Source organism: Erinaceus europaeus, chromosome 10, assembly GCF_950295315.1.
Source record: "Erinaceus europaeus chromosome 10, mEriEur2.1, whole genome shotgun sequence".
Taxonomy (NCBI): domain Eukaryota; kingdom Metazoa; phylum Chordata; class Mammalia; order Eulipotyphla; family Erinaceidae; genus Erinaceus; species Erinaceus europaeus.
Window position 1 is genome coordinate 93002991 of NC_080171.1, and position 13988 is coordinate 93016978.

At 54.2% G+C, this 13988-nt stretch overlaps 1 protein-coding gene across 14 annotated transcripts in view; it reads left to right on the top strand.

Moving 5' to 3' along the window:
• The window catches only part of DAB2IP (DAB2 interacting protein), a 232553-nt gene that overhangs the window by 197343 nt on the left and 21222 nt on the right, over window positions 1–13988 (top strand). For 13 of the 14 annotated variants that reach the window (XM_007539933.3, XM_060200088.1, XM_060200089.1 and 10 more), the window contains 4 exons: window positions 8238–8391; window positions 9408–9506; window positions 10417–10971; window positions 13800–13944. In XM_007539933.3, the coding sequence (XP_007539995.1) occupies window positions 8238–8391; window positions 9408–9506; window positions 10417–10971; window positions 13800–13944 (953 nt within the window). The remainder of the gene's footprint in view (window positions 1–8237; window positions 8392–9407; window positions 9507–10416; window positions 10972–13799; window positions 13945–13988) is intronic. The other variant, XM_060200095.1, reaches the window with a different exon arrangement.

The window sequence follows — 13988 nt, forward strand, 5'->3', positions numbered from 1 at the left end:
AGAAAGGGAGAGAGAAAAAGATAGACATCTGTAGACCTGCTTCACTACTTGTGAACCGTCCCTCTACAGGAGGGGAAATCAAGGGCTTTGAAAAGAAGACTTCCTAAAGCATGTAGAGCATTTTGCATAATGGGAGGGAAACTGAGGCCTACACAAGATGGGACATTGGGGTGGTTCTGTCTCAACACACACACACACACACACACCCTACACTCCCATATACCACCACTCCCACACACACGATATATCATGTGCCCTAGAGAGGTCAGCCTTAACAGAGTCACTAGCAGTGTTCACAGCTGTACCCCACTCCTAAAGTGGCTTCCAGCAATGAGGAGAGTGACTGGGACAGATGGGGACTAGCCCGGAGTGGAGAGTGAGTGGTATGGCCACTCTGTCCCCATCCTCCTGAGGATCTTGCCTGCATTGTCCTGGGTGACTTATGGCAGCCCAGTGAGGTGCATAGTATCCCCACTTGTAGACAGGGAAACCAGGACCCAGGATATTGACTTTTTTTTTTTAAAGTACTCAAGGCTGTATTGAGGGAATGGAGATTTAGATTTATTCCCACAGCCCACTTGGCCGTGTGTGTGTGTGTGTGTGTGTGTGTGTGTGTGTGTGTGTGTGTTTACTCCTGAAATTCACCCTGCAAGTGCCTGTGGACACTACTCAAGTGATGCAGGCTTCCCTTCTGTACAGATATGAAGACTGTCTCTCAGCTGCTGGTTTCAGAGACAGGGTCCTGCTCAAACGAGCCCGGCCCATGTGGGTCAGCAGATAACAGAGCTGATTGGTTTCTTTTCCCTTTTGAAATATATATATATATATTTTAAATGCTTATTTTATTTATTTGTTGGATAGAGACAGAGAGCACTTGAGAGGGTGAGATACCTGCAACACTGCTTTACCACTCATGAAGTTCCCACTGCAGGTGGGGACCAGAGTTTTGAATCTGGGTTCGTGTGTGCTTTATGGGGTACACCACTACCTGGACCCTGAATTGGTTTTTTTCTGGTCCCAGCCTTGCCCTCTGGGACTACGTAGGGCAGGTAGCTCCATCTCTGTCCCTTTGATATTTGGAGGGTGATTTAGCACCTGACTCTTCAGGCTCTGCCACACTCCTCCACTCAACCCACCCTGCAGCAGCTGGGGCCATCAGTGCCCCTTCAAATGAAACTTCTATATTGTTGCAAGTTTTGTTCTTGGGTCCACCCCCTCCCCACCTTGAAATAATAGAGAACTTGCTGAACTTCTGTGTCACTAACCTTTTAAGAGAAAAAAAGTATGGAGTTGAAAAAACAGGTCGTGGGTTGGCTGGAAGGCTATCAGATAAGTCTGGAGGCCTTGAGCTGGGACAATGTTGTGTTTGTTCCTGCTGAGCTATTCTGACAATGAGCTGCTGTTGGGGCCTGGCTCAGCCTCCAGCAGCAGAGCCAGTGCTCTTACCTTCCCCACTGGTTCTTGGGCCCTGGGCAGGGACTGCCCCACCTCACTGTCCCTTGGACTTTTCCTCCCCTACTGGGCATGAGTGGGTGTCCTCCAGTGGGTCTGTGGGCTGTAGCCTTTCCCCTCCTGGCCGCTCATGGAGCAGTGACAGGGTCAGGCTGAAGCCGAGGCTGTGGACCATCTCAGACTCTGCTGAACAATGTTCAAATCCCAGGCAACTGGTAGCTACTCACGTGCTCTTCAGAGCCTTTGTGAGGTCTGGCGCTTCAGCCCTGAAGAGCTGCCCCTGGGACATTGGACTTTCAGAAAAGTGACACATGATGGAACTCAAGTCACGTGTTCTGAGTATGACTTAATTTTGGTCACTGCCCGAGATTCACCACTCCAGAGAGAGAAAAAAAAACAGAGAGAGAGAGAGAGAGAGACCCCATAGCACCAAAGCCTGCCCCAGCACCATAGTGTTTCCGTGTGGTATACAGGGGTCTTGAACCTGGGTTTTGTATATAACAAAACAAGTGTCTTCCCAGATGAGCTATAGCTCTGGCCCCCAAGGTGTGAGCTCTTGTCTATGTGGAGGGACCAGGCATAGCTGGTATCAGCAGCATTTGGGCTGGGCTTTGAAAAAGTAAGAAAGAACTTCGAGGCAGAAAAAAATGGCGGGAAAGCTGTGTGGGTTCTGGAAATAGCATGGGCAAAGGATACCCCCTCCTGTCCACACACATACCCAGACAACTACTCAGGGTCCCCTGGGACAAGTCCAGTCACTAGGCAGAGCCTGCTGTGCAAAGAACAGAGAAGTCTTGAACTCCAGGTGTGGTACTGCATCTTGGGGAAGGACACAGAGACCTCTAGGCTTACATCTATCAGGAGACAAGGAGTGAGGGCAGGCCTCACAACCCCCTTCCTGGAAAGTATGAGAATCACACAGTGTGAGGGATACAGGTGAAGGCTTCTTCTTTTTTTTTTTTTCCCCTTTTGTTGCCCTTGCTATTTATTGTCATTATTATTATTGTTGTTGGATAGGATAGAGAGAAATGGAAAGAGGAGGGGGGGAGAAAGATAGATACCTGTGGACCTGCTTTACCGCCTGTGAAGTGACCCACCCGCAGGTGAGGAGCCCAGGACTCGAACTAGGACCCTATTGTGGTCCTTGTGCTTCACGCCATGTGTGCTTATCCCGCTGTGCCACCGCCTGGCTCCCCAGGTGAAGGCTTCTTGAGCACCTGATCCAGGTAGGCAAGGGGGTCCTTTAGGACATAACAGCCTCTGATCCCTGGTGGACTGCTAAGGTTCAGGCTAGAAAATCAGCTTCTTTGTCAGGCCTCTCAGGGACTGGTAAGGGGCGAAGAGCCACTGCCTTGAGGGAGGTGTAGGGGAGTGCCCTGTATTTGGATACAGCAAGGGCAGGGATGTCTCTTGAGACTCTGGGCAGCATTGGCTGCTGCTTTTAGAAACAGGTCTTGATCCCTACCTCACTAGGGGAAAGAGAGAGCCAGGCTGGGAGTATGGATCTGTCAATGCCCATGTTCAGCAGGGAAGCAATTACAGAAACCAGACCTCCCACTTTCTGTACCTCATAATGACCCTGGGCCCATACTCCCAGAGGGATAAAGAATAGGAAAGCTGTCAAGGGAGGGGATTGGATATGGAGTTCTGGTGGTGGGAATTGTGTGGAGTTGTGCCCCCCCCCCCTTATCCGATGGTCTTGTCAATATTTCCATTTTATAAAAAATAAATAAATAAAAAGGAAACTGGTCTTGAGCAGGCAGCTGCCCTGACAGCCCAGCCTCCAGCCATCATTGTCCCCTTTCCTGGGGAGCAGCGGCATCATCAGGATATGAGGTCCCAAGGAGGATTGTCCTCCCAACTGACCTCCTTTCCCTTCCCTGGGCTCAGTTGCCCTCTGTGGTTGGACAGAGTGGACAACAGGTAGATGGGCCCTTGCCACAGGGGTTGGAACTGAATTCCATGTGATCTTGCGAGGACACCTCTAATCCTAGCCTACTTACCTTATAAGTATTTGTTTGCCACCAGGGTTATTGTTGGTGCTCATGCCTCTTTTTTATTTATTTATTTATTTTATACCAGAGCACTGCTCAGCTCTGGCTTATGGCGGTGTGGGGGACTGAACCTGGGACTTGAGAGCCTCAGGCATGAAAGTCTCTTTGCATAACCATTATGCTATACCCCCACCAGCCATTTTTTTTTATATAGAGGAGAAGAGGCAGAGAGATAAAGACAGAATGAAGGTGAGACACCTGCAACACTGCTTCACCATTCATGAAACTCCCCCCACCCCCGCAGGTGGGAACGGGGGGCTTTGACTCTGAGTCCTCGCACATGATGATATGTGCATTTTATAGATCCTGTCTTTATAGCACTGCTTCTGTGTGGTGCTACCATGTGTTTTCATTTGAGACCAGAATTCTTCCTTCTCCTTCAGAGAAGGCAATGGGTGGGAGTGGGTAAATGCCGCTGGATTGGTGAGCTCTTGGGCAGGTCAAGATTCCTATCCTTGGGGGCCAGGCCGTGGTGTACTGGTTAAGTGCACATAGTGTAAAGCGAAGCATAAGGACCCACACAAGGGTCTTGGTTTGAGCCCCCAGCCCCCCACCTTCAGGGGTGTCACTTCACAGGCGGTGAAGCAAGTCTGCAGGTGTTTATCTTTATCTCTTCTTCTCTATCTTCCCCCTCCCCTCTCAATTTCTCTCTGTCATATATTTAAAAAAAAAAAAAGCTACAGGAGCAGTGGATTTGTAGTTCAGGCACCAAGCAATAACCCTGGAGGCAAAACAAATAAATAAAAAGATTCCTGTCCTCTCTGTTTTGTGAGTATTCAGTAAAGTGATCCCTGTAATGTTACCTGTGTACAAGTCCAGGGTTAAGCCTGACCCAGGGGTGCCAGCTCTGTCCTGATGAGCAGGGCCAAATGTGTGGACTCATAGCCTTGGTTTGAGACCTGCTTCTGTGCTCAGTGTGCCAGTCAGCCTCTGGAGCCCAGTGTGGGCACATGGTGCCACTGGTAGGCTTGCCATGAGAGGTGGATCTGCCCTGGGCTGGGAGTACCCATCTGGGTGCTGCCTCACTGAGTGAGTTACCTGGGTGCTAGGAGTGCAGCAGGAGTGCTGGGTCATCTTCTCTCCCACCCCAGCCATAGGGTGTTAGAAAGGGACCTGATTTGGGGAGTGGGATGCTGTGTCCAGTGACATCAAGCTCCCCATTCCAGTGGAGGCCTTGGCAAATAAGACCCTCTGTCTGCTGGGTTTAACCTACCTTTCTTTTTTTGCCTCCAGGGTTATTGTTGGGGCTCTGTGCCTGCACCACGAATCCACTGCTCCTGGAGGCCATTTTTTCCCATTTGTTGCCCTGGTTGTTTTATCATTGTTATAGTTATTATCACTATTATTGATGTCGTTGTTGTTGGATAGGACAGAGAGAAATGGAGAGAGGAGGAGAAGACAGAGAGGAGGAAAGATAAGACACTTGCAGACCTGCTTCACCGCCTGTGAAGTGACTCCCCTACAGGTGGGGAGTCGGGGGCTCAAACTGGGATCCTTACACTGGTCCTTGCGCTTTATGCATGTGCGCTTAACCTGTTGCGCTACTTACTGCCTGACCCCCCAATCTACCTTTCTGTATGGTGGGTAGATGGATATTCCTGACAGGGCTGTGTGCCATTGGGATGAGAAGGGGGACCTGAAAATGGCCAGCCATGCATGCTGTGATGTGGGTTGCCTGTGCACTCCTCAGCTTCGATGGGTTGGGATTGAGCCAGAGAGCATCACCTGCTTCAGGCTGGGGAGGGGACCTTAGGTGGCACAAGGCTTCTCTGATCCCAGCAGGACTGCTGAGAGGCTGTAAAATCAGCTGATTCCTCCTGTCTACCAGGCTTCCAAGGTGGGGTGACTGTGCCCACTCACTGCCCCCTTGGACCCAAGACGATTTGCAGTGCCCTTCTTTAGTGGCCCTCTGGCCAGCCTGGCAAGGCAGAGACTGGAGGAGAGAAAGGACTTCGTAGCCCAATGTTGAGGGCATACTCTGTGCAGCAGGAGTGACTGGGGTAGGAGCCTGAGGTATGAGGGGTTCGGAGCTGCTGCAGGTGTTGGGCAGGGATGGCTTCCTGGAGTTGACACTGCTAGTTCTATGAGGGGGTCCTGCTGTGTTTCACAAATAACCAATGGCCATTTTCCCTAGTCATCTAATCAGCCACTACCATGGACACATTGGCTTCCTGGGAGGTGGTCGGTCCCCCACCCCACAGGATCAAGCATACCTGCTTCCTGGGAGCCCAGCTAAAGGGGGTACGGGCTAGGGTGAGCCTTGCAGGGAGGTGAGGTAGCAAGTGGACACTGAGCTATAGCTCTTCTGGCTGTACCTCACCACACACAGCAGGAATGACAGTGGCCTGGGAGACTAGGAATGCCCTCAGCCCTGCCTGGGACCTTGGGTTGCAGGACTTGGTGCAGACTCTGCTCCACATGCCACTCCTGCCCTGAGGAGGTGAGGTGAGGTGTGGAGGCTACGGTCTGCCCTGCTGTAGCTGAGCTTCCCCACAGTCCTCTGTTCAGCCAGCCACCATCTCTGGATAGCTTGGGCCAGCTGAGGCATGTCTGTGGGGTAGGATGGTAGGGAGTAAGAGGACAGAACAGCTCAGGAAACACAGACTCCAGGCTTGGCTGCTTTGGGGTCCACCCATGGCCTCCTAAGCTGTAGGAACAGGGCCTGTATGTCCATCCATGTACCCTTCCCTGCCGCCCCCCAGGTCCTTTCTACTGAACTGGCTTCCCTTTCCCCTCCCCACAGAACTGGGACAGATGCCCCAGGCAGGAGGAGGCCCCAGAGCACTGGCTCCTCCTGCACTTCCTGGGTCTCTGCTTCACCCACTCTGGTTCCTAGCATCCTTACCTGGCTGGCCTGGGCCAGAAAGCAGCTTGATCCCTGCCTACAGGCTGGATTTTCAGCCCTGGACAACTGGCCTAGGGGGCTGTGGGTCCCAGCCCTTTCTAGGCAGGAATCTTCCTCGTCCCCAGCGTGAGACAGGGCATTTAAGGTATGGAAGGGAAGCCTGAAGTCTGCCCTATAAGGTGAGCAGTGGCCCAGGGTGGAGTCTGCTGAAAGGTAGGAGGGACAGCAGTCTTGCCCTGGCATTGGACATGAGTCAGTGCTGTAAGGATGGAGGGGTTGGGGCCTTCAAGGAGTGCCAGAGGGCCCTTGCAGGCTCAGAGAGAGGCCCCCTAGCTTCATTTCCCCAGTGAGCTCTGAGAGACTGGGTCATTCTAACCAACCAGCTCCAACCTGTCTCACTGTTGCTCTCCCTCAGATCCTCCTCTTCCCGGGAACTTTCCCAAGTCCTGCCTGTGGGCATTGACTCATTTCAATTGATCTGAGCCCTGCCATGTGCTAGCTTAGTGCTGGGATTGCAGCAGGAGGAGGCTGAAGAATCTATGGGGTCCCCCAAAGCTAGGGTCCCAGTTCCAGTTCCCATAATGTCCAGTATGGAGCTACCTGTGGAAAGGACTCCTGCATGGAGGGTGGCTACTGTTGTCCCATGGGACCCCCTGGGCAGGACCCATTGGGCTCAAAACACAGTGGGCTTCAGAATCCCTTACTGGGTGAGTATGGAAATGGTTTTGGTGGGCATGTCCCCTATAGGGAAGCAGGTGAGAAGCCTGCCAGAGTGTGAGAGCTTCAGGCTCATATCCTAGACTTCATTGAGCTGAGGTAGCCTTTGTTTGGCAAGGCAGAGATAGAATGAGGGACCCAACTGTGGAACGTTGGAGTTTGGGAGCCAAAAGGCAGAGGGATTAGGGCAAATAGGCCTTAGGTGGGTTTTTGTGCCAGCTCCAAGGGTTTGGGCTATGTCTGTGAATAGGGGCAAGGCAGACCCAGCTCCTGTGTCAGATATGTTGGGGGGTGGGGTGGGACTTAGCAGACCTAGCTAGTCCACATGCGTTAGCCGTGCCACTGCTTGTAGGCAGGGATTCCAGTGGGGTACTCTGTTTGCTCTTGACTCTGGACTGAATAGATCACACTGGTATACATGCCATCTGAGGTGCTTTGTGTGGGATCTGCTAGGAAACCGAGGCTCAGTGAGAAATGACTGGCCCAGAGTACACAGAAGACAAGCAGGGGCCCAGCTGCGTGGCCAGGCCTGCGTAGCCAGTCCAGCCAGGCTCCAAGTAACCACCAACAGGTATGGGCTACCTCTGCTCTTTGTGCCTGACCTGACTCCCTGCACCTTAGGCACTTTGCTGGCTGCTGCCCCCTTGCAGACCCTTGAAGTCCGCATCTGCTCACTGATCTCAGCAAAGGGCCCTGTGCCTCCTCTGCCCCCTGGGATTGGAGGGTACAGTTGAGGTGTGTGAGGAAGTCTACAGGTAATGGCATTCTGGACAGATGTGAGGATGGGGGACTGTTTTGGTCTCAGGGATCGGGGTGAAGGATATCATGAGGAAGCTGCCTGGGTGAGGTTTGTTCTCTGTGACTGCTCAGGCCAGGCTGACTCAAATGCCAGCTTTCCCCTTCTGGATCATCCTCAACCAGTTGCTCCTTTATAAGCTAAGCCACTTAACCTGGGGTCTTGAAGTGGGAAGACTCGGATCTCAGACTCTCGCACTGCGCTGCTCCTTCCTCAAGTCTGCCTGGACTCAGAGGACTGCGGGAGCTAAAAGGAAAGACGTCTCCATCTGGGGGGTCCTAAACAGGTTTCCAGGGTGGGGAGAAGACAGGGCAGAGGGAGGGACTGGCAGGCCCAGCCTAACACACCGGCTGTTCCCCCACACCCCTTCCAGGTCCCATCTGATGCCAAGGCTGAAGGAGTCTCGCTCCCACGAGTCCCTGCTCAGCCCCAGCAGTGCGGTGGAGGCGCTGGACCTCAGCATGGAGGAAGAGGTGGTCATCAAGCCTGTGCACAGCAGCATTCTTGGCCAGGACTACTGCTTTGAGGTGGTTCCCTGCCTGGGAAGGCCTGCTCTCCCTCCCCCAGTGCTCTGTCCCTCGGGTGGAAGGCAGGGACAGCCTGTGCGTGGGTGAAGCCCCTGACCCCATCTCCCCTCTCTATGGGAAGCCCTCAGAGGCAGTGTCTGCCCCCTTTGCTGACTGTCCCTATTTTGTACAGTGAGAGGCAGAGCTCTTCCTGTCCTCCTGTTCTATGACCCAAGCTTTGAGCCCAGGGACCCAGCCAGCCCACTTGAGCTGCTCCTTGGGGGTCACCTATGCTGCCTGCCCCTCATATAGCACACGAGGAGTCTGAGGCCCACAGACAACAATGGGATGACAGAGACTGAGGTCAAGCCAGAGCCAGGGCAGCTAATGCTGCAGGTGTGCCTGGGAGTTCCTAATCACTTCTCTAATTATTCATATTCTCTTCCTACCTGGTTCTGGGAAGCTTCCCACCCCATACTCCCACCTCCAACAATTTTACATAATTAGGGGAGCTCTCTGAGAGAGCAACAAGCCTGATAATGAATACCAGCTGCTTGAGCACTGGTGTGGCAGCCCCCAGCCCAGGAAAAGTGTGGAGGGGAGGGACACTGGGGTTCCAGACTGGAGGACGCCAGGGCCACTGGTTAGCCTCCTTGCTGCCTGTGGATCTGCATATTGCTGGGGGCTTGGATCAAGCATTGCCCTCTGACCTGGGCAGGGACTCCAGACTTCTCTCTTTCATTCCTTGGAGGGTCGGCTCAGAGTCAGAGATTTGCCTTCCCATGGGCAGAGGGCACTGGGGCCGGAGTGATGAGTCAGGGCCATGCTCAGCCACCCTCCTGTAGCTGACTTGCTCCCTGAACCTCTGTGCAAATGCAGAATAGAGGGGGCGCGCATCATGAGCTGTCTTCTGCTTTTTCCCAAAGACTGCAGTGCAGATCTGGAGGTTGATGCCCCCCTAAACCCTAGTGGCCTACTATTGAGCCTATTCTTGCTATGTCACCTTCCCTGTGACATTGCCCTGCTGTCCCCTGCAGGTGACAACGTCGTCAGGGAGCAAGTGCTTCTCCTGCCGGTCAGCAGCCGAGCGAGACAAGTGGATGGAGAACCTGAGACGAGCAGTGCACCCCAACAAGGTAGGCCTGCACCCACTTTTTCCAGAGTATGGGGACGGGGAGGGACGTGTCTAGACCTAGAACAGAGTAAACTCTGACAGTCAGCCAGGACTCAGAGGGTCTGGGGGTGGGGGTTGCCTGTGAGGAGACAGTATCAGATGGGTGACCTTGGTGGGCTCTGTATGGTGGGTTCTGGTTGGCCAGACTGACTGCAGTGCTGAGGGGCCACAGGGGGTGGTGGGGGCAGACAACTGAGTTGGTTGCTGGGATCCTTCTGCTTGGAGCTCTTTTCCCCACCTCTTTCCCCGTTGGCCCTTGCTCATTCAACCAGTTACAACTTAAAAGATTGATGTCCCCCCTCAGATGAAATCACTGTCCCCACTATTCTCCCTTGTCCCCAGAGCCCTGTGCTTCCCTGTCAGGTCCATGGAACCCCAGCTATAATGGCCTGCTTCCATGTCTGCCCCCTCCCCAGTGGACTGACTCAGGCTGGGTTGCATGCTGGTCTCTGTCACGTCACCTAGGAACCACCTTGGCAGTGGCCCCCTTAAATGATTGCAGCCCAGCAAACTCTACAGTAGCTAACAACTGATACCATCACCTGCTGGGTACTCAGCGTTGTGAAGACCTCTCACTTGAGCTGTTTTAATCCTGTCTTTAGAACAAAGGACTAAGTTTTTTATGAGACACTTGTCTGAGGTTAGTGAGCTGGTACTGGGTACTAAGTACTATGTAGAGCAGGGATCCAGCCTAATGGACAACAGGATCCAGAGCTGCCTAGTCCTACTTCCACAACCCTGGAACCCCTCCAGGGTTCTTCCAAGCTCCAATTTTCACGTGTGTGTGTGTGTGTGTGTGTGTGTGTGTGTGTGTGTGTGTTGGGGGGTGGATCCCCCAGTCACTGTAGCCCAGCCCCCCTGTGCATGAACAGGACAACAGCCGGCGTGTGGAGCATATCCTGAAGCTGTGGGTGATCGAGGCCAAGGACCTGCCAGCCAAGAAGAAGTACCTGTGCGAGCTGTGCCTGGACGACGTGCTCTATGCACGCACCACAGGCAAGCTCAAGACTGACAACGTCTTCTGGGGCGAGCACTTTGAGTTCCACAACCTGCCGCCCTTGCGCACCGTCACCGTCCACCTCTATCGGGAGACTGACAAGAAGAAGAAGAAGGAGCGCAACAGCTACCTGGGCCTGGTGAGCCTGCCTGCTGCATCGGTGGCCGGGCGGCAATTCGTAGAGAAGTGGTACCCAGTGGTGACGCCCAACCCCAAAGGTGGCAAGGGCCCTGGGCCCATGATCCGCATCAAGGCCCGCTACCAGACCATTACCATCCTGCCCATGGAAATGTACAAGGAGTTTGCCGAGCACATCACCAACCACTACCTGGGCCTCTGCTCAGCCCTTGAGCCCATCCTCAGCGCCAAGACCAAGGAGGAGATGGCATCAGCCCTGGTGCACATCCTGCAGAGTACGGGCAAGGTGAAGGTGCGTGTGCAGCTGCCTCCCTCACAGGGAGGGACCCATGGAAAGGCCCGGTGATGTGGACTAGGTGCCCTCCTGTCCCCCATGTCCACATGATGGATTTCAGCTCTGTGGAGGCATCAATCACAGTCAGGGGGTCACATCATGGAGTGTGAAGCTTCATGCCCCTCCTCTGTGGCCAGAGATGATCGTTAAGGCTAGTATGGAACCTGAGGGTGGGAAAGTGGTTTAGAGTGAAGAAGTAGATCTTAGTGGTGTCCCCCCCCAAGTAGCCTCTCCCAACATGCACCCCAGTATCCCGGACACATAGGCTCAGTGAGGTGTTGGGTTGGCATCGCCAGCAGGGTACAGCCACCCTCAGGACCCCAGGCTCACCCCTCATCCCTAAGCCCGCAGGTCCATACACTCGGGAGCATACAGGCACTGGTGCAGCCATTCTCTCAGCTGTGCCCAGCTTCACAGCCCACAAGTCCTGTTTCAGGACTGAAGGAGCCCAATTTGACCCCACCCCTTGGCAGTGGCACACTGCAGCCGCACCCACCTGTGTTTGGAGATACGAGGACTTCTCCAGAGGGCTCCCATTGCCTGCCTGCCTGCCTGCCTGCCTGCCTGCCTGCCTGCCTGCCTCCCTGCCTGCCTGCCCAGCACAATATACTGTGGCTCTGTGGACCTCAAAAGCTGACCTCCCCCGACCTGCCTACCTAGTCCACTGCCTCCTTTTGGGAGGAACTTCCTGATGGGAGAGGATTTAAGAGAGTGAATGCTGGGTCCACCCACACTGTAGAAGTCCCCACATGCTGACTTCAGCAGCTGGGCCCTTTTTTTCTGGACTTGATGTGGTTTAAGAGCAGAGTGGCCCTGTGTCTGTGTCTAGGTCCAGGGTCTCAGATGGGTCAGGGCCTTGGGTACCTGGGCATGACCTCCTCAGGGCCCCTTGCCCTTTTACTTGTTCCTGGAAATCCTTGTCCTCCTTCAGGCCACTAGTGTCTTCCTGCCCTTTAGGCTAGTGGTGTATGACAGTGTAGGGCCCACCTCCTTTGAAGGCAGGGCCACTGCATCCTCCAGGGTGTTGCCCCAGCTCTGGCTGTGCTATCACTGATTTCCTCTCACCACGTTTGCATGTGTGTGACTTGGCAAACTGAATGAATGGAGAAAACCCCCAGACCCCAGAGGGGGAGAGGGAATTAGGGAGGTGGCAAGAGGTCAGACTTTAGCTATTTCCTTTCTGCCTTTGCATCTGTTCTTTCCGTACCTAACCCCCAAGGGCTGGCATGGAAAGAACAATTCTGAAGTGAGCTGGGGAGCCCGCTCTAAAGTGGCCTTAGCTCTCTCACAGCCGAGATGAGAGGTGCTCATCTTGGAGGGTGGTAGAAACTGGGGTTCCACCTCCCCTGAGAGCATTTAGTGGGCAGAAGAGAAGGGAACTCAAGAGTTGTGTGGCCTGTAACTGGGCTTCTAGTGGGTGGTCCTAGTGAGAGGCAGCACCAGGTGGTGTGTCACCACCTGCCTTGCCTTCCCACACCTGGGCGTCACTCTCCTGGGCTGTGGCTTTTCAGAGTAGCCATACATGGGCTCTGGGGGTGGGGGGTAGGGGTAGTCCCCTGTCCCTTCCACAGACCACTTCTTTCCTTGACACAGAAGAGGAACAGGGCATGAGAAGAAAGAGACCTGGGCCAGAACTACCCTAGATGGCACAAGTCACTTTCCTGTTCTGTACTTTTTCTCCTTGCCAGGTCCTTCCTTGCTCTAATACTTCTTCTTATCCCATCACTGGGTCTGGCACCAACATCTGAAGTTCAGCAAGGCTTGTGAATGGGAAGAGGAGTCAGGCTGGAGCTCTAGGGCTCCACAGTGCTTAACTTGGCTTCAGTGTGTTGAGGGGGGCTCCTGTAGGCCATCTGTAGCTAGGGAAAGAACCCTCAAATCCTCCTAGCCCCTCCAACCCCTCTGATGGCCAGCTGGTCTCTGGGCCACTTGTGATGCCCACGGGTCCCAGAATTGAGGGACTTCTAGAGCAACAGAAACCTCAGGCCTCTGCAGTCACCATATATCTGAGCCTGGGGAACCCCTGCCCTGAAGTCCCCCGTGAATTCCCTGTATATCTTCTGCCCCATCTCCAGGTCTCGAGGTTAGCTGTGGGTGTTGGGAGGCGGGGGCTTCAGAGGGAAAGCTTCTAAGGCGTGGGTGCAGCAGCTTCACAGGCAACCTCTGTAGTCAGGAGGGGAAGTGTAGGCTCAGGCTCCTCCTGGAGGCTTCCTGGAGGACGATGCATGTGGCTTCCTAGTTGCCCCTGAGGACATCGGGACTAATACATGGAGGGTTTCCCATTAGTCTTGGTACCACCTCCATCCCCAAATCTTCATCCCTGTGCCCACTAATCTAAGCACTGGCTCAGCATCACGAGGACAGCAGTGCCTCTCCATCCTCTGGGGGGGGGGGGCAGGAGCCAGTGTCAGGTGTGGGAGACCCCACCAGGTGGTCATGTGATGGAGGGAGAAAGGCTCATCTCTCACCAGCTTAGCACTGATGGGGATGACAGGGGACTTGGCCAGAGATTTGAGTGTAGCTGGACTGATCATGCTGTTTAGCTCATGGCTCCGAGTTGTAGGCTCTTTCCCAGGTCTGCCTTCTCCCTGGATCCCCAACCCCAATACCACCCAATTAAGGCTTCTTCTGACACACCCTAGGTTGGGCACCCAGCAGCTTGGTGATGAGCTGGTCTCAGACATCCAGGGCTTCTGGCCAGGGAGTGGATCCCACCTGTCAGGCCTGCTGAGGCCCAGTCTGCTCACCTCCTGCCCTATCCCTCCCCCCCCCACACCGCCCTCCAGGACTTCCTGACGGACCTAATGATGTCGGAGGTGGACCGCTGTGGGGACAATGAGCACCTCATCTTCCGGGAGAACACTCTGGCCACCAAGGCCATTGAGGAGTACCTGAAACTGGTGGGCCAAAAGTACCTGCAGGATGCACTAGGTAGGGCAGGGAGGCCAGCCGCTGGATAGGGCGGGAGGGCATGC